Here is a 20,680-nt window from a genome sequence, read left to right as displayed (position 1 = left end):
TGTTATCTGGCTAAAAGTCTAGTAATCAGTCTATGATAATTTATTGATGCTGGATGTAGTTTGTTTAAAAGATTCTCACATTTATACAGAGTTTGGGTGCCTTTAGCTGATAAAAGCACACAATGGTCTTTTACAAAGTGACTGATATTCGGAGGTTCATTAAACCTAATTATTTCCTCCTATGCATAAGTGATTATTAGCATATATACCAGTGGTGGGAAACCTGAAGCCCATGGGCCACATGGGGACCATTGGGGTTCTATGTGTGACCCATGAGACATTTTTTTTCCCTTGCCCATGCACAGGGTTGCAATATTCTGCTGGTTTCCATCTGCATAGTTTTTTCCTACTGGTACAGTATTACTAAAATGACAAGCACATAAAGCAAGGGCACATAAAGTGAGGTGCAGGCTGATTGTACACGACATTGTGAAAGCCGTGTGTTCCCTCTGCATCCAATTGAAGTACTGCTATGGTTCAATCGGCACATCTTGCAAATTTTAGGTATGCAAGCACAGGTAGCAAAAATACCTTTCTTTCCTGGGAGGCCATCTTGATTATGACAATCTTGCTGCCCACTGAAAGGAAAGAGGCCCATTCACTAACCGAGGTTGCCCATCACTGATATATACGCTACATGGGCAGAGAAGGGGAAGCAGAATTGCTTGAAACAAGAACATGACATCTGCCTCGTATCCTCTCTATGAGCCATTATAATACAGAATTCACGTATTTGCTAGGAGCCTGAAACATCTGGCAAATTGTCGAGTGCGCAAGTTAAGACTGCATAGTATAATCTGAATTTCAATATATGGGTTTCCTGCAGCTATTACTCTATAACAGTGTTTCTCAAAGTGGTCTGTGAAACCACTCTGATAAACTTGCTTACTGGCTGCTCCAGTGTGTTTATTTACTGGCTCCGCAACTCCCATTTACTTCGGTTCACTATTTGTAGCCAAGGGGAGTGATTTTGTGGACCAATTTGAGAAACACTGATCTATAATTACAGGATACAATTCAGCAGTCCTTACTGGCACTCAACTCCCATTGATTTCAATGGTAGTTTTGTCTGAGTATAGACTGAAGGATCAGGTTCATGATTTACTATAACTTATGATATGACCTTGTCATCTCAAATACAGAAAACCTTCCTCAAGAAATAGATGAGTGGTACTGGGTGACAATTTCCCTAGTAATTCATATCTCATCCCCAGGTTTTACTGTCCCTGATCTTCACAGGTGTGAAAGGAAAAAAGATGTCTGGTTAATTAATTAGGGAGCCCTATTGGTGCGGGGAATATTGGAGAGTTCTCCATTGTGCTATTGTCATATTCCTGTTGCTCGAAACGACAGCTATTAATATTTTATTGACTAGAATCTGTGGGAAAGTGTCCAGATGTGACCATTTCATTACTCTCTGTAAATGCATTTAAAGAGAAAGAATTCTATGCTAATATAGGATTTTCACATATAGCAACGCACACTGTCAATAGCTAAATGACCTTAAGAAATGGCAAATGCCATTTTCTGGCAGTGATAAATCACACAGGAATGATCTGCTCCAAAACCATATAGAGCTTGCACATAAAAAAAAAAAGTCAGTGTACTTCATTATTAATTTGTGTTCATTAAAATGTAACCATTTCCTTTTCCACATTTAGAATTGAGTGGAGGTTAAGTCAGCAATGCCCAAGGTTGCGGTTAAAAAAAAAATCCTGTCTGCTGGAAAAAGGAATCTGCCTTGTTGGCTTTGGAAATATGAATCCCTTTGCACCAATCAATTTACAGAGGTTGGGAATTGAAGAAGTGTGATATCTAAATGGTTCTGCAGTTTAACTGAATGGTGCTTCTGAAGAGCACATCTCGAAAGCCCAAACAATATATCAGCAGCACACAAATGTGCTGTCTAGCCAAACCATTTCCAGTGGGCTTTTGCAGGTATCATCTGCTGAGGAACAGATTGAGAGTAGGCTGACATCCTCTCAAAGTACGTGCTAAGAACAGATTACCTGTGCTTTTGTGGAAAGGTCATTCTTTCTATTTGGGTGGAACAATGACATTTTCACTATTACCTGTCAATTGAAATCTTGGTATCAGGTGAGAGTTCCAAAACACTCATGCCAAAAAAATTCTCAGATTCCTCTGTACTATAGAATAGCAGAATTGAAGCATCATAGAAGCTAGAGAAGGAAACGTCCTTAAGTCATCTATTTCTCTGTAAACTCAGGCTGGTCCTTCTTTCAAGGAAGAACTTAGCATGATACGAAGGCCCCTCCCAGGGCAAAAATACAATGACCTTTTTTCCAACTCCACTTCCTTGGCTTGCCTCAAACATTCATGAATAGTTCCTTTACAGCATTTTAAAAAGCATTTATGTTGAAATGACTGTAATAGAAAATGAAAAAGCTAAAGATTCATAATGTGGTGTTGACTGATGTTTACACACTCACAGAAGCAAGCATAATCAAGTCATATTTCTCAGTTTTCCATTTTCTTATGTGCACATGTAGTATTTTCTGTGGTCAAACACTTAGTTCCACTAAAATCAATATGCTTGTGAGTGTGTAAATGTACCTAATATGGTATCTTCAGTAAAGCCAAATTGCAATGGCTGAGAAATAAATAACTTTTTCTGGCCTTCTATAAGTTCAGCAAACCAGTTTTTAAAAATAGTATGTACATCATTTTGTGTAGAGAATTATGGATACATAATGGGTAATTCAAAGCAAATACACAAGTGTATGTCTAAGACAAAGTATAGTTTTGTGCCCGCAGTTAACATTTTTTTTGAAGATGCCATTGTGAGAACTGCACACAGCAATGAAATACAAAGTAGCACATATATGTTTGCACGCAACTTGGAAAACATGGTTTACAACACCAATCATTGTAGTGCATTACTTTCATTTTTTCAGTTAATGTGTGTGTGTGTGTTTGTGTGTGAGAGAGAAATAGGGAATGTGTGTCACTCTGGTCACTCAGGGTATGTCTACACAGCAGAATTATTTTGGAATAACTGACTTTATTCCGAATTAATAAAGAGTGTTTCTACACTGCAAGTCATTATTTCCAAATAATGGCAAACTGGAGGACTTCTTACTCTGACTCCTGTAACCCTCATTTCACAAGGAGTAAGGGAAGACTAAAGAAGAGTGTTTTTTCTTTGACTTCCTGCTGTGTAGACAGTGCCAAAAGTCAAATCCCCAAACTCCCACCCAGAGCCCACACCCCTCCACACTCCAAACCCCTCGTTCCCAGCCAAGAGTCCACACCCTGCACCCCCCAAAATCAGCCCCACCCTAGAGCCTACATGCCTAGCCCAGAACCCAACCCCACTCCCCATACCTTATCTCCTGTCCAAATTCTAGAAACCCCAGGGGCGGGGTAAGGTCAGGGCAGAGGTGTTTGGTTTTCTGCCTTTGGAAAGCTGGCACACCTAGTATCAGCCAACATGTAAGCCATAACCATAGCATACATGTAAGCTACAATCATAGTACACTGAAGTGAATGCACTACACTCTGGGCTCATCTACACTACAAATGTACACAGGTTGAACCTCCCAAATCCAGAACTCTCTGGTCCAGCAACATTCATGGTCCAGCAGAGCCCCAGCCCGCTCTGGCCCCAGGAGACCCCAGGGAACCCTGGTGGCAGCGGATCTGGCAGCAGGGTGGGAGTCTCAGCCTTGGGAGCCGTGGAGTGGGGCAGTCAGCATGGGAATATTGACCTCTCCTGGTCCAGCAAATTCCCTGGTTTGGGACCTCTCAGGTCCCATGGGTGCCAGACCAGGGAGGTTCAACCTATAGTGGTGCAGCTGAGTCAGTGTAGCACCTGGTGAAAATGCTCTATGCCAATGGGTGAGAATTCTCTGGTCAGCTAAATAACTCCACCTCTGAGAGAGGCAGAGCTATGTTGGTGGGAGAAGCTGTCCCCCCCGGTTATCTACATGGGTGGTTAAGGTCAATATAATTATGTCACTCTGGCATCTATAATTTTCAGTCAGGTGATATTCAATGCTCCATGGAACCATGATATATAATGGACATTGGGGGCATCTCCTGGTCCCTACTAAACTGTTAGGAAAACATGTCCATGCCATTAAGGAACGAGTCTCACCTGAAAAACTCACCTATAATATTAGGGAAATAAATTTGGTGCCATAAATCCTGGTCATACTGGACATGCAAATAACCATAACGATGACTTGGCTGCACAAATTTTCCATGCAACTATTATGGAACTCCCTTCATGTGAATGACATTTGTTTAGACAATAATCCTTTATGTAAGTGAACAAGTATAATTTTACATACAAAGCTCCCCGCTTTTAAAAAAAGCAATTTTTGCAAGTACAGTATATGCTTTGATATATGCAATTTAGTTTCCTGCAAAGACTGGCAAAAGAAAGCAGGTGCAATTTGATAAAGGCAGACAACAACTAACATAAACAGGCATAGAGCAATCTTTGTTTTGTTCCTTCAAAACACTAATGACATGTGCCCTAACAATACTGTTTAATAGAGAAACAGCAATATACTGTTCTCTGAGGCACTGTCAAATAAACCTTAACCTGATGTCACTCCTCAGCTAACACAGCATGCCAGTGTTATTAAATTAGCAATGATTTATACACCACTTCTACTGTACTTATTGTACCAGTTCTGCAGTAAAGACTAGTCTCTCTCAAGTACCAGTCTATACCAGTTAGATTTTTTAAACAGAAAACTGTATTGATCTGGAAAAGAACTCTACACTAATCAAATAAGGTTATTCTTCACTATCAGGTTCAAAAAGTCAAAAGTTGATTACAAGAAATTCTGGACCATTTTCCCATAAAAATTATATCCCCAGGATGACACAAATACAAGAGGCATCAGGCACTTTGAGAGTACCTTGTAAGAAACTTCTCCAGATGTTTATTCCGTACAGCTTTGGATGGGAACTCAGAAGGAAATTGTAACAATCTTTCTATAGAAGCACAAAATTACTTGTTGGGGGTGTGTGTGTGTGTGTGTGTGTAAAAATCAATAGGTTTGGAAAGGCCTTTTTGCATTGGTGGTTCAGAATTCAGCCACAGAAAGCATTGACCTTGGACATATTTTTTTCCTTTTGTTTTGTAGTTTGGGATGATAGGGTCTGGTTGAGACCAGTATTATGTTTTGATGTATATAACCTTGCTCTCTGTCTATTCTGTAGCCTAGGAAACCAGATAAGTATGGGGCTGCTCTACCTTGTTGTGTCTCTTGCTTATCCTCATTGGATCTGCATAATATTTTTAGAGTCAACTTCCTTGTAATCTCTGTGATTTGTTAGTTTGTAGTATAAAAGTGTTGATTTAATTAGAAATTCTGTGAATAGTAATTAGGGGAAGATATAATTGTATTAATTATTTGCGTATTAATATTCATTTTATGGGAGTTAACATTACTAAATAAGGCTTTCGGAAAAGTAGTGATAAACATGTGAATTGATATACTAAAATAGATAACAGAGTCTGATTCCTGCTAGGTTGTTTCCACTCGGACATTGTGTTGAATGTCCGAGGTAAACATGTAGGCAATAAAGCTGTCCCTTTTACCCCATCCACACCTGGGTCACCTGTTTCTTCTCTAACATTACTCACAACATGTGCTCTCAGCTCTGTACAGACTTTCCTTCCTAACATAATCCTTCCTCATTTATTACTCTCCAAAATTTCTTTCCTCCTCCAGTTTCTTCTGAGCTCATCCAAGTTTCCCTTTTAGGCTTTGAGTAGGTTCTTGATCTTACAGAAAGTAAGCTCTCTGTTTGCAAAATAAGTGTTATTTAAAAGGGTTCAATTTATATTTATTCTAAAAATAGGAATTACGTACTCATTCACTGGACTACTAAAAGTGTTTAAAACCCATGTTAAACAGTAGTATTTCCTTACAGATTGTAATCTTTAATTTGAATTCAAAGCCCCTTTATTATGCTATGAAGAAACTAGCATTGAAGATGGTGGTTAGCCCATATCCTGAGTGACTTAGAGAAAAAGTGACCCTAATTTGAACTGCTTACTTTTTACTTAAATTCAAAACCACTCTATACTTTCTTTATTTCTACTCAGTAACATATTGGAGACACACTAGTACCCTACTCATTTTCGCAATGGGATCCTCATTCCAAAGATATCTAATAATTATAATTTATTAGCACATGTACCCAGTGTTGCTAGGGTCCTTAAGTCAATTAAGTTTGTGTAATTTCCCCTCACTTCTTGACAGTGATGAAGGGAAACAGCCAACAATGTCTCCATACGAATCAGGGAATGAGAGATTCAGCCAGCAACATCCCCATGTGAATCATCCCCACCCAATCTCCCTACAGGTTACCTGGAAGGTGGGAGGCTTGGGGCAGGGGCAGTCTCAGAGAGGGGTGGCACCCCCAGCTAGCTGCTTTCACCTGCCTAGAGAGTGTGTATGTTTTTTGTATGGGTTTTCTGAGAAGCAGTCCTATTCCAGACACATCCCATTATCCTCACACAACAGTTCTGATGAGAGGAAGTTGTATACTGAATTTGGTGGTCCTAGCTCCTATCATTTAGGAGTTCTTGAACAGACAGAAAGACCAACAGACAAAGAGACAAGCTCTCTAAAATATACAGTAGATTTAATTCTGGCATTTTCCTTTTTACTTATTAAAACTTCTAATTTTCCTCTTTTCTTTCTTCCATTGATATAGTTATGGATTCTCTATTTGCCTCGCTGTCTTGAATCCTTGACAATTTTTTTGCCTCTCTCCCCCATTTTTTTGTCTTCCCCCAATGATCAAGCTCCAGGCCAGCTCCAGCCATTCCTGGGGTATGCGCGGCTCTGCCCCCGAGTGCACTGCACATGTGCGGCCCGCCCTCCCGGTGTGCTGCGCCCCTTCCAGCTGCCATCAGGCGCCTCCCATAGGTGGGAGGCTAGCCCCTCCTTAATCCGTCCCTGATCAGGCTGACTTCCACCACCACCAATTTGTTCCCTCCTCCTTCAGTTCTGCCACCTTTCCAGCTAAAGAACGGCCCCTTTCCAATTTATCTGATTGCCATGCCTGTGATCCCTGCCATCATTGCAGCACCTTTGAGTCACTCCTTAAACTCTTCCTCTTCCTGCCATCACATCTCTCTCATCCCTTCCCTTCCCCCTTAGTGCCTCACTCTCTTATGGCACTTTCCTCTCACAACACAAGCATGGTGTAGTCTCTCCCAGCCTAAAAAAGGCTAAAAAAGCCACCCTTTACCCCAGTTGTCTCTCTAATTAACACTCTAGCGTCCTTCTCCTTTTCATACCTAACCTAATTGAACACTCTGCTGGTGTTTGGAGTGTTTCTTCTTCAGTGAAACCATAGACCCTCTCCAACCCAGCTTCCCTTGGACCACACCGAAAGTACTCTCGCGAATTTCTCTAAACTTCAAAACAAGTACTCGTGATGTGTCAGTTGACTTTGACACTGTCAGACAGGCTCCTGTTCTTGAAATCTTGGTTCTCCTCCTACCTCTCTAATCATTTCCTCAGTGTGGCCATTGAGAGAACACAAAGGCCTCATGGTGATACAAATAATAATATGTAATAGCTGTATGCAAGACCAGACTAACACAGCTACATCTCTATTACTATACCACATTTAGGATTCTATTTACAGGCAAAAATGTTCTGAGCTTCACAAGAACACACTCTCTAACACCCTTCCTCTCTTTGTGCTATGATTCCTACTCTGTGCTGCCTAATGACAATTACTGTTTTTTCCTATGTGGCACCTCAGAGGCTAGAACGCGAGTAAATTTAAATGTGCTTTTATCTAAATACAAAAGGTCCCACAACAACATCTGAGATTCATAGATTTTAAAATAGTCAGCAATGGCAAGTTGTTTCAATGATCAATTACCTCAGTGTAAACAATTTTTTGCCTTTTTTTCTCAGTAGGATCAACTTCCGGCCATTGGCTCATGCTTTACCTTTTTCTGCTAGATTGAAGAGATGAGTTTTCATGCTGTTGGGCAGCACAGAACAAGTTATGTTTCTTCACAAATTTTTGTTCTTTTATCGATAGCTCTTATCAAGCTAGTGCTTCATTAGCATAGGCAGCAGTAGTGGAGGCATTGTTGAGCCATGCAGAGCCTCCTGAAACCAGAAAGCATGTACTTGACGTGGCTCAGCCATGTTTCCTTGGTACCACTATCCTTACTACTATGGCTACACTGCTATTTATACTCTTAGTAGCTTGATGAGAGACTGCACAAGTATGTGTATGTGAGCTCACAGTATAGATGTAGCCAGAGAGGGGCCAAGTTTTGGTCCTATAAGTCAGAATACGGACCACTCAAGCATTTGTAAAAATAATAGGGCAATATTTTAACTTATTGAAATCTATAATGGGCTCAATTGTGTTATGGATTTTACATTTTCCTTCTATGTAAGTTACTTTGTCTGCACTGAAGTTCTAGGAAATAGACCAGATTAGTGTATCATTTATAAATGTATTATATAAGTTTAAGCAAAATTTGTTACTAACTAGTTCTCCTGTCTTAATTTATAAGAGCATATTAAATTGGGCAAAGTGATATTAAAATTGAAATATAATCAATGTCAATGGTTTGAACTGTCTCACCATTAATGCAATTAGTAATTAAATCTCACTAAACAAATTAATTAAAAAAATCATTGTTTTACAGAAAGGTTGATGGGAGACTCCCTTTTCCTTTAACTTGATTAATTTAACTTAAAATCTGCTGCAAGCAGCCGCTGTAACTTTGCCTGGATTTTAGGATGTAAACTCTTAAAATGATTTCCCAACAGCTTTCCTTTTGGATACTTCTCTCCCATTAGGCTTTACTGTTGATAGCAATTATTCTGTGTTTGGGTTTGTCTATTGTATTTCCCTCCCCATGCTGCACAATGCCTGTAGTTTTCCAATAGTCTGGCACAAACATAAAAGATTTCTCAAACTCTAGTCTTACAGCAGCCTTAGAATGATACTGGTTTAATCCAGAGATCCTTCACTGTTTTAAGTGGGAAATGATTCCAGCATCTTCAAATTGCTCTGCAGAAGGGCTTTCCATTCAAAGTTTTTAACCCATGTAATTGGCCTTAGTTGAACTTAAGCTGATATTCACCAGTATCTTCACCGATGATAAGATATGAGCTGTACTTTCACATGCAGTGGTATTTGATCTTCACTCTCTTGGTTGCACCTCAGATTTGGTTTAGTCTTGATTGTTTAAATATAATTTAGGGTTTATTCATGGTAATATATGTTCTCATTTTCATACTTTGTCATGGCAATGAGTTAATTATGACACTGGGAAAATATCCTAAGAAGTGGGATAGCAACTAGGCCAAATATGTAACCTTTTGTCCTAATAACCCTTTGCCTACATACAAAAAACTGCATACAAACAACTGCTAGCTTTTATTCAATATTTTGGCTTGCCAAAGTCACTCAGGTTTAAATCCAGAAGTGATCCTATGTTTCTTATATATTGTATATCCTCAGCTACATCTCTCTACTTATCAAAGTATTCAGTTTGTGACTGGCATACCTAATGAGGTGCCTCATGACTATTTTGCAGCATGGGATTAAAGTTCTTTCTCAGTGCTGCTCATGTTATGACAGCAGAGCCAAGGCAGGTGGAATCACTGAGAATCTCAACTGGATGGTCACCCACTAGGTTGCCAGAGCCTGCAAAGTGTTTAAAAATACCAACCAGAAGAATTTTTATTTTCCTCCCATTAATTTTCAGTCCAACTTTTGCCGCTGAACTTTCTGATATTGAACAGTGTCTGCAGCCACAGAGGAAAAGCTGGTCCAAGAACTTTAGACGATCCCAAATGTTTGTTCCCCTTGCTTATAGATTGTGATCAAGGCACCCTACAGCGTTCTCTTTATTCGTTTGGTTCCCTTAACCATTTTCCACAATATCTAGCTTCTAATTTATATGTATTACTAACAACTTCCCCTTTTTTCCGTTTTTTATATATATGGTTTTCACTTCCTTTAAACCAAGTTAATTATTAAACCTTTGTGGCCTTACTCCCCTGAAAGTAAATGCCACAATGCACTGAATCAGACTGATAACTCCAAAACATGCATCTATCTGATGACACCAGCAATATATTCTCATGAAGACTGTCACAATGACTCATTTTTATTATTGAGCGGTGCCTGCTTAAAATTGCCTCTTCATATATATTTTATATAGCAATGCTAGTCTCTCTCAGGTATTTAAGTGCTTATATGGCCCCCATCAACACTGTATCTAAGGGTACGTCTAAACTACATGGCTCCGTCGACGGAGCCGTGTAGATTTGTTGTTTTGGCAAAGGCAAATGAAGCTGCGATTTAAATGATTGTGGCTTCATTTAAATTTACATGGCTGCCGCGCTGAGCCGACAAACAGCTGATCAGCTGTTTGTCCGCTCAGCACGCTAGTCTGGACTCTCCCCTGCAGACATCAAAGCCCTTTGTTGGCAGCCCCGGTAAACCTCATCCCACGAGGAATAACGGGGCTGCCGACAAAGGGCTTTGATGTCGGCAGGGGAGCGTCCAGACTAGCGCGCTGAGTGGACAAACAGCTAATCAGCTGTTTGTCGGCTCAGCGTGGCAGCCATGTAAATTTAAATGAAGCCGCAATCATTTAAATCGCGGCTTCATTTGCCTTTGCCTATGTGTCTAATATACATGCCTCTGACGACAGAGGCATGTAGTCTAGACCCAGCCTAAGTGTTTAACAATCTTAAATACATTTTCCCAATATCCTTACAATGTATGGAAGAGCTATTATTCCCATTTTACCTATGGCAGTGGTTCTCAGACTGTGGTCTGCGGACCATTATGCCTTCCAGGTGGTCCATGGCTTGAGCTCAGTCCCCTCACTCTTCTCACAGCAGGGAACCCTTGTGCATGCTGCAGCCTCACACCCCCACCTCCCTCACATGACATTGAAGTGCCACATTCTAGTCAATGGGAGCAGCGGGGGGAGCAAAGAATTCCCCTTCTTTCCCTCATGCCCAGAGCCTGCAGTCCCAACCCTCTCATGCACCCCCCGCTGAGACCCCACATTCCCAGCCCGCTCCTGCACCCTTCTCCCTGGACAGACATCCCACACTTCCAGCCTGCTCCTGCACCCTCCCTCTTGTCCAAACACCCTACCCTTTGTCTGCTCCTGCACTCTCCCTTGCTCCTGCACCCTCACCCCTGGCCAGAAAACCTTTCCCCGCCCTTCTCCTGCACCGTCCCTCTTGGCTAGACATCCTACCTTCTGCCTACTCCTTCCTGCCCCCCCCCCCCCCCGGCCAGAGACCCTTTCCCGGCCTCTCCCCTGCACCCTCCCTCCTGGCCACACATCCGACTTCCAGCCTGCTCCTGCACCTTACCTCCCACCCAGACCTCACACTATCACCCTCTCCTCTACCCCACCGCCTGCTCAGATCCTGCACCCTCATCCCTATCCCACTCACTGGCAGCCCTCTTCTGTACATTGAACCCCTCATTTTTGTCCCCACTCCAAAACCTAAATGGGTTCACAACATCCATTAACCCCAGTACTCCAGAAGAGCAAATGTGGCCTATGGGAAGCCCTGAATCTCAGTTCTCTCTGCCTCTCCCACCACAGATGAATTGCCAGAGGAGTGAGATGTCTCAGTTGGGGGCCCACATCAATGAGGGTTTTTAGAGGAGTTTTTTTGCTTCTCACTGATGTTTTTTTGAGTCAGTGGCCTCAAACCCAGAAAAAGTTCCCTACCCCTGCCGTAAATAAAGAAAACATTGAAACCTTTTGTATTGTAACTGGCAACACTTAAAAAAAGTCTTGCACTTAATCTGTTTAATAATTTAAATTAAACCATTCTCCATAGCTGCACTAGCAAAAGGACTTGGGTGTATTTATGTAATTAATGGCAAGTTTCCATTAGCAACTGATGCTCTGCAGAAAGGTTTACACTGAGCCAGGTGGGCTGCAGGCCAAAAAGTTTGAGAACCACTGACCTATGGGGAATTAAGCTGTACACACACACACACACACACACACACTTGCCCAAGGCCACACAGGAAGTCTGTAATAGCAGAGGAACTTGGATCTCCCCGCTGTGTTAAGCTAGCATGCTAACCATCTTTCCTATCTCCTCTTAACACAATTTTGGTTTGTGTTGGCTTAAATCATGTTGGCTTAATATCATAGCTTGAAAGATCATATAAACTAAAAAGGATATGCAGGTTTCTGAGTGGTAGGTATTTACTGTAAACAACCTGGATTAGTAAGTATTGATTACAGTTTTCTAAACCATGAAATAATTTTTAACGATGATATAAATAGTAGTTCTTGTAATGCGTATTTTCTTGTATTAATTCAGGAAGGATTAAAACATGCAAACAATATACAACATAAAATGTACTAAGTCCATTAAGATTATTATGGTTTTGGCCAATATTTATATACACTAATTTTCTTATGGTTTTGTTTGACAGTTACGTTATCAGGAATAATACATATACAGCATATGAAGAAATGCCTACTCACTTGTTTTATTCAAATAATATTACTGAATCATACTCAGTGGTGCATGTTACCCAGTTTGTCTTTTCCAGGGCCTGTATAAGTAAAAACCAAATTGCCTATGATGGTACCCTTGCATTAATCATATTCCCATAACTCAGGCACTTAGTTCCACTAAAATCAATAGGCTTGTGAGCGTGAAAGTGCAGAAGTAAAATACAAGCATAATAAATAGTCCAAATCCTATGTTGGCAAATACTTATTTAATTCTTCCATACTTATTTGCATGACCGATCTTTTCTTTGCATAATTTCAAGGTTTTGATCTACAAATGGATTTTAATTTGTGTTCTTTTGAAGAAACAGACTTTTGGGAATGAAGGAAGGTAAAGGCTAATCAGAGAGTAAAATATAGGCTGATACAAGTTGTACATAATGAGTCTGGACTCCACTGCTATGAGAAATGTAATTATTATTACTCTTTGTGTTACTTAAAAGGCCTCCTGTGCAGGATGCCGTATAAACACAGAGATTTTAAGGACACGCATACACCACAGTGTTATTTTGAAACAACAAAGAGTATGTCTACACAGCAAGCTGTTATTTTGAAATAATGTCAAGATGGAGGACTTCTTACTCCAGCTTCTGTAACCCTGATTTCACAAGGAGTAAGGGAAGTTAGAAGAAGATGTTCTAACTGTAGACAGCACCAAAAGATGAATTAAGCTATTTTGACTTCAGCTATGCAACTTGATGTAGCTGAAGTTGCATAGCTTAATTTGACTTTTGCCGTGCAGTGTAGATGTGCCGTAAAATATAGTCCCGACTTTGAAAAACTTACAATCTACTTACAAAACAGATTAGACATATACAGAAAATATTTTCCTTCCTTTATAGGTAGAAAATCAAGGCAAAGTGAGATGAAGTGACTTGTCTAAGGACATGCAAAAAGTCTGCCGTACAAACTTGAGGCAGAATCTCACTCCAATGCCTGAACAACCATATGCTATTTAAACAAGGGCCAAATTCAGACATGCTCTAAGGCTTAGGTTTAGCAAAACAATTATGCATGTGCTTAACTTTAAGCACGTGATTGAATCCTATTAATGACAGTGGGACTTAAGCATGTGCTTACCTGCATTGCTGGATTGGGGGGGGTCTCACCAGACCAACTTGATTTTCATGCAAACCTGCTCCTGGATTCTCATGTGGCTTTTGGTGGCCAGGCTGGCAGCTATTCTGCCATAGATGACCGTGTTCCTCCATCTAGTGTGGAGATCATGGACATTGGGGGCATCTCCCCAAACCTGAAGAAGGTCCATAATCTCCACTCTGGACCAGGAAGGCGCCTGCCTTCTCCATCCCGTCAGGCTTCTGGGAGCTGGCAGACTGCTCCTGGGGAGTGGTGGAGGGCTGGCTGCCAGTGACTTGCTGGCTCATGTTTTGGGGCCACTGGGTCAGGGGGCCCTGGTGGCCACTGCTGGATCTGGGCTGGCAGGCTTAGAGCTGGCACAGGCACTGTGTCCAGAGTCTACCCCTTTAAGGGCTCCGGGGCTGGGGGAGAGGACAGTAAGTTTTCCTGGTTGAACCCAGAGTGGCTACCAGGGGAAACTGGGAAGGGCTGGAGGCCCACTATTTCGAATTAAGTGTTTACACAGCACTTAATTCAAAATAGCTATTTCGAATTTAGCATTACTCTTTGTAGAATGAGGTTTACCAAATTCAAATTAAGTGCTCCACTATTTTGAATTAATTTTGAAATAGCGGTTTGCAGGTATAGACGCTATTAAAGTTAATTCAGAATAATGTCTGTTATTTTGAATTAACTTTGCAGTGTAGACATACCCTAAGCTACTCCATCACCACAGCAGCTCAGTCTAGTCATACAGAGCAGCTAGAGAAAGACTGAATCACTGATTATCTCACTACATATTTGATGACCATGAAACCAACACAGACACATAAACAAATGGGAGCCAAACCAAAGAGTTGCAAAAGACCATTTGGTAAGTGGGAGTTAGGTGAAAGGTCTACAAGAGAGTTCTCCAGTTAGATATTTATCTTTGCAGAAGCAGACAGCTAATGGAATAAGAGACAAACAATGCAAATACATTTATATCAAAGAATACTTGCATTTCAGAGAAAGTCAATGCAACAATGTAAAAAGGTAAATACCCGTATATACTCGAGTATAAGCCGAGTTTTTCAGCACATTTTTGTGCTGAAAAATGCCCCCCTCGGCTTATACTCGAGTCAGCGTCTCGAGAACTGAGGAAAGTGAGTACGCTGGTCAGGTTCTAAGGCATCCAGGTTGTCGTATCTGTCAGGAGGTGTTATTGTTATGGACTGCGCTGTAAATTCATCATCAAAGTATCTCGTGTCAATTTCTGAGGTCTGAAAGCTCTATGTATGTGCGATGAACAGCGCACATACATAGGCTTGTTGGCTGCACAGTGACTGCCAGTGATTGGCTTGTCACTGTGCTGTGGGCAGGGGGCGGGTCCGGAGGCAGAAGCGCGGCTCGGCGCAGGCTGAAGAGAAGAGATAAGGTAAGGGGCCTGAATGGAAAGGATAAAATCCTTATGGAAAGCAGGATCTGCCCAGGGATTGTGGAAATATTTTATCCTCTGTGTCGGGGGAATGGTATATGTGGAGAGGGAGTTGCCATCTGCAAGTTTCCCTCAGCTAAAAACACGAAAACAGCTAGGAAGCCAGGACACCTGAGGAAAAGAGCTATGGGGAGCTGATTGAGCTTGGTTGCTGATTGAGCTAAGGTTGTTAGCTGCCTCATTTCCTACCCTAGGCTTATACTCGAGTCAATATTTTTTCCCAGTTCTTTGTGGTAAAATTAGGTGCCTCGGCTTATATTCGGGTCGGCTTATACTCGAGTATATACGGTATTTCACAAGGAGATGGGATTTGTAAAATATCAGGTTGAATATTTCTGTTTTTACTTAAAGTTCTATTTAGAAATAGGGACAGACTCTCAAGTGATATAAATTGGCATAGTTTATTGTGATGGGGTAGATAAACACACTTTCCATTAACATGAAAAGTAATTCTACTGCTCTACTCTGCACTGATTAGGCTTCAGTTAGAATATTATGTCCAGTTCTGGGCATCACATTTCAGGAAAGATGTGGAGAAATTGGAAAGAGTCCAGAAAAGAGCATCAAAAATAATTGATCTAGAAAACATGATCTATATGAGGGAAGACTGAAAGAATTGGGTTTGTTTAGTTTGGAAAAGAGAAGACTGAGAGAGGACATGATAACAGCTCTCAAGTACCTAAAAGGGTGTTTCAAGGAGGAGGGAAAAAAAATATTCCCTTACCCTCTGATGATGGGAGAAGAGCAATGGGCTTAAATTGCAGTAAGAGATATTTAGGTTGGACATTAGGAAAAACGTCCTAACTGTAAGGGTGATTAAGTAATGGAATAAATTGCCTAGGTAGGTTGTGGGATCTTCATAATTAGAGATATTTAAAAGCAAGTTAGATAAGTATCTGCCACGGATGATCTAGATGGTCCTTGGTCCTGCCCTAAGTACAGGGGATTTGATGACTTACTGAGGTCCCCTCTGGTTCTAGTATTCTATGATTATCCGTACCCTGTTGAAACCCCTGGATAAGGTCACCAGAGTCAAATACCAGCCATGATGTGTCCCAAAGGGAGAGATATAGTGGTAGGAAAAAGCCCCGGGGACAGCATTAGCTGGACCACAGATAACAGATTCCTCATTACAGTGTTACAGAGGGCCCCTAGCTCACAACCTGGTGGAGTAGGAGGGCCCAGGGTCACCTGCCCATAACCACACAAAGGGAGGCCACTGTGCCCCTTATAAGAACATAAGAACGGCCGTACTGGGTCAGACCAAAGGTCCATCTAGCCCAGTATCCTGTCTACCGACAGTGGCTCACGCTTGTTAATACAATTTGGCTGAATAAATGGTAAAAGCTGAGTTACATATCAAAACATTTCATTGATATTAGTATGTGAACACTCTACTCAAATTAAAACACTGTTGCTTTGTGAGACATAATGGAGTTAAGGTTCTGGGTTAGCAATTTCATCTGTAGCATTAACTGGGAATGTGTGGGATGATTATGTAGAAACTTCTGCTCCAGATCTTTTCCCAAAGCTCAGGGATTCATACTAAACAGACCAAATCGCATCTTTAGCAGTTCTCCTCCAGTAAGTACAGATGTGTGCTGTAGGTAGTGCCTGAAAACTTTATTTTGCAGCTCTGCAGACTGCAGGACCAAAGATGACAGATTTCTTTCTTTCTTTCTCCTTCACATGACTGGGGGCGTAGGCATGAGGGAAGAGGAGAGGTGAGATGATGAACAGCATAGAAAGAAAGTGATAAAATTTAGGTCAAGTTTGGCCTGAAAAGAACCAAACGACAAACACACTCACTGACAACTGAGACTCCACTCCTGATTTTATTTGCAATGATGCTTTGAAGAAAAGTTGTCAGGCAAAATAGCTGTGGCACTGGGATCTTTGATCCTGCATAGTTTCAGAGAGGCAAGCTAAGCATAGCAAGTTCAGATGAGATCTCCACAATATCTAGGTGAACTTGAAAGTGTTCCTGTCAAGGGCAGTATCTGTCAACATAAAATCAATATACTGAGTTTAAACAAATAAGTAAAAAAAAATCAACATGGCTATCAAGCAAATGAGCATAAATGGGCATAAAGGGTGTCTAGATTACATGGCTCCATCGACAGAGCCATGTACATGAGTTGACTAGACACAGGAAAATGAAGCGGCAATTTAAATAATCGCTGCTTCATTTACATCAAAATGGCCACCGCGCTGTGCCGATCAGCTGTTGGGAGGTACAGCGGGGCAGTCTGGACACTCCACGGTTGACAACGGAAGCCTCTGTCGACTGCTCCGGTAAACCTCATTCCACAAGGCATAATGGAGCGGTCGACAAAGGCTTCCTTTGTCGACGACGGAGCGTCCAGACTGCCCTGCTGTGCAGCCAAACAGCTGATTGGCACAACGCAGTGGTGATTTTGATGAAAATGAATCGCCGCTTCATTTTCCTATGTCTAATAAACTCATCTACATGGCTCCGTCGACAGAGCCATGTAGTCTAGACATAACCAAAGTGACTATCGTAGGCATTTGTAACACCAGAGTAGATAAGCACCCAATCGAAAAATCAGGGTATTCCTTGTTCTATGAAGGCAGATGGTGCCTCTCTGAAAACTGCTCCTATTTTGGAGAATTTTAGAAGGCTACCTGCTTTCAGTCGCTTAGAAAATTGCAAACAATCAGAATATTTCTGTTGTTCCTTCAATGTTACCAGCTGTATTCTAGGAAACAGACCTTGATGTGTATTCATACTGAATGAAATTCGATACTCTGTGGAAGCCAGGACAAGATTTGGATATCACTTATGTCCTCAAATGCTATTCTCAAAACCTGTTGTGAAGGTATGTGGGATATAAGTGGTGTCCAGGCCTTGGGCTGGTTCTCTGCACAAGGGTGAATTTCTTGACTTTTGAGAACATGGGTTAGCATTCTTTAATGTTTTCAAGATATTTTAGATCAAAATAAAAAAAATAAAGAAAGAACAAACGTCAGAATGTATAATTAATATTTGCAATAGGAAATATGAATTCCATAATCTGCCACTTAGATGCCACCAGTACACTTTGTCCAACACAGTTTAGAAAGTTCTCAGGAGAGATCTCTTCCCCTGGAAACTTTAAGTGCTGTGGAATTCTGGTAGTACCTCCGGAAGTGCTTCCTTTTGTGAGTGCACAAAAGTTCCCCATAAACTCTTCTATTTACAACATGTAAAAGGATAGAACAAGAGCTCTCACTTCTGCTAACGCATTATGTATCTAAGTACTTTTTTCACTAAGTTGTACACACATGTACATCACAACTTTCTTTAGCTGCACATTTTGCAAGCCTAGTAAAAAGTCATAGAAAATGCACTGAATATTCTGTCACTTTCAAAGGAGCCTAACAGTCAGCTCAATAAGAATGATTTCCTTACTGTTTTTACCTGCAAGAAAACCCCTTCAAAAGCAACCACTGATACTCCTGTGCCTGAAAAAACTAAAATCAACATTAACTTGATACTAGCCAGGAACATGGGAGAGGGGGAGAATTGAAAGCAAGGAACCAATTTGTAGATTTCTATGTATGGTTTTACAGTTAAAGTCCAAGAGCCAGGTAAGTGCCCATAAAAGAGAATTAAAAGGAAAGATTAATTTGTCTGACTTTGTGTTGCATGTCACCAGTGGTTCTATTAGTATAACCATATTCCATGTTATTATTTATAAGAAAACATTTAAACTACATGTTATGCAATCCAATATGATGGTTTGGAAAACTGGCCCAAGTTTTTGCTTTGTGAATGGATACCTGTAATAACTGTAGCATGGGCAGTAATAAAAGGTCTAACTATGGCTGGCTAAATTGTGCTCGGATTATAACACAGAATCTGATAGCTTGTCATTCTGTACTAAGCAAGGCCTTATCTAGAACTACAGCTGTGCTCAGATATTGACACCCCTAAAAGATCTGACGTACAATACACCATGTTTTTCTGAACATGAATAGATCCTGCACTGAACTATATTTTTTCTTTATTCTTTCACTCATCACTTATTATTCTCTACAAAAATTGAGGTAGAGAATAAAATCCTAAACATGGACTTTGGAAATGAGCTTTAGCTATAAACTTAGGGCATGAATACTATCCTGTGATTACATATTTATGCAAATAAACCTGTATTTATGATTACTTTGCCCACCCTCCCCCCCCACACACTTCAAGCCTATTGGCCTGTTTATCCACAAGCTGCATCTTGTCATAATCCAAGACTGTGATGTTGCTTGAGCAACTACTGTATTTATTTTACACATTTGTATGATGTGAAACTCAATGGAGACTCAATAATAGTCACTAAGTACTGCTGGAATAGAATAGTTATTATAGGCAGAGCTAGTAGCAGCAGCTATAGTTAAAGTTGCTGAATACTTTATGTTACAAGCCTATTTTCAGTTGCTTATAACTTTGTCACTTTAAAGGTGAAAACCTGGCAGCACTTGGAATTTTGCTTATTGAGGTCAGTGGAGTGAGAATTTCTCACCTTTTGTGTGATATGGCAGAAATTGCTTGCTCTCTCCCTGAAACATATGTTTTCCAAAGTTTCAGCAAGAACAGCCATTTTGGAGAATGAGGCTACAAAATATAGTCAGTTTTTTTTTCTGAGTGGTTAGATGGGCCATAAGATGTTGTGGTTTTGGACTGGTGAGGAAAGTAGCCTTCACTATAATATAAATTCTAGAAAAAGGGCTGGAAAAGAGATTGTGAACACTTACTGCAAGGAAGATCTGAAGGGAGCTGTGAGCCACTTCTATATACTGATATTCAAGCAAACACCCTGAGACAGTGATGTAACGATGATCCTCTGGTGCCCAATCTGGGGCTGGTGTCACAGATGTCACTGTACAGCCTGGGCCATTCTCCATCCACCAAGAACGGTGCATTGAGATATTGAAGGTCAGGATAAGATCCGTTTCCTACAAAAGAAAAAGGGAAGGCTATAATTCTGGAATAGTACTTTGATGGTATTGGAGTACTCAGGATTGAGAGTCACCTTATTACGTCACTGGTCCCTGCAAGAAGCAGATTTGCTTGCCCTCAATTGGGTGTCAGCTGTTAGCCACTCCTGCAGGCTATGCCAGTCCTTGCTTAGCCTTGGGCTACGTCTACACTGGCCCCTTTTCCGGAAGGGGCATGTAAATTTCACGAGTCGTCGTAGGGAAAGCCGCGGGGGATTTAAATATCCCCCGCGGTATTTAAATAAAAATGTCCGCCGCTTTTTTCCGGCTTTTAAAAAAGCCGGAAAAGAGCGTCTAGACTGGCCCCGATCCTCCGGAAAAAGTGCCCTTTTCCGGAGGCTCTTATTCTTACTTCAAAGTCCGAAAGGGGACAATGTCCAAACTAGCTTATTTGTGTCAGCTCATACCACAGCACTGAGATATATTTCTGGTAAAAGCAACAACCATACATTTATCAAAGATCAACATTTTGGACATAATGGGTAAGAAACAAAGAAGTGACATATCAAACTAACGTATAATAAAAGTTTAGTCTCTAGAAAGTATAACCTGTTAACATTCTATGTAGAACATTATTTCACTCCAAAAGT

General features: G+C 41.0%; 1 protein-coding gene across 4 annotated transcripts in view; it reads right to left on the bottom strand.

The window, feature by feature from the left end:
• Positions 1–20,680, bottom strand: part of NKAIN2 (sodium/potassium transporting ATPase interacting 2) — a 748,339-nt gene that overhangs the window by 95,367 nt on the left and 632,292 nt on the right. For all 4 annotated transcript variants that reach the window (XM_006139449.5, XM_014581722.4, XM_014581721.4 and 1 more), the window contains one exon: positions 19,848–20,048. In XM_006139449.5, the coding sequence (XP_006139511.1) occupies positions 19,848–20,048 (201 nt within the window). The remainder of the gene's footprint in view (positions 1–19,847; positions 20,049–20,680) is intronic.

This window comes from Pelodiscus sinensis, chromosome 3, assembly GCF_052426305.1.
Source record: "Pelodiscus sinensis isolate ZL-2025 chromosome 3, ASM5242630v1, whole genome shotgun sequence".
Lineage (NCBI taxonomy): Eukaryota > Metazoa > Chordata > Testudines > Trionychidae > Pelodiscus > Pelodiscus sinensis.
This window is presented reverse-complemented; position numbering and strand designations above follow the sequence as displayed.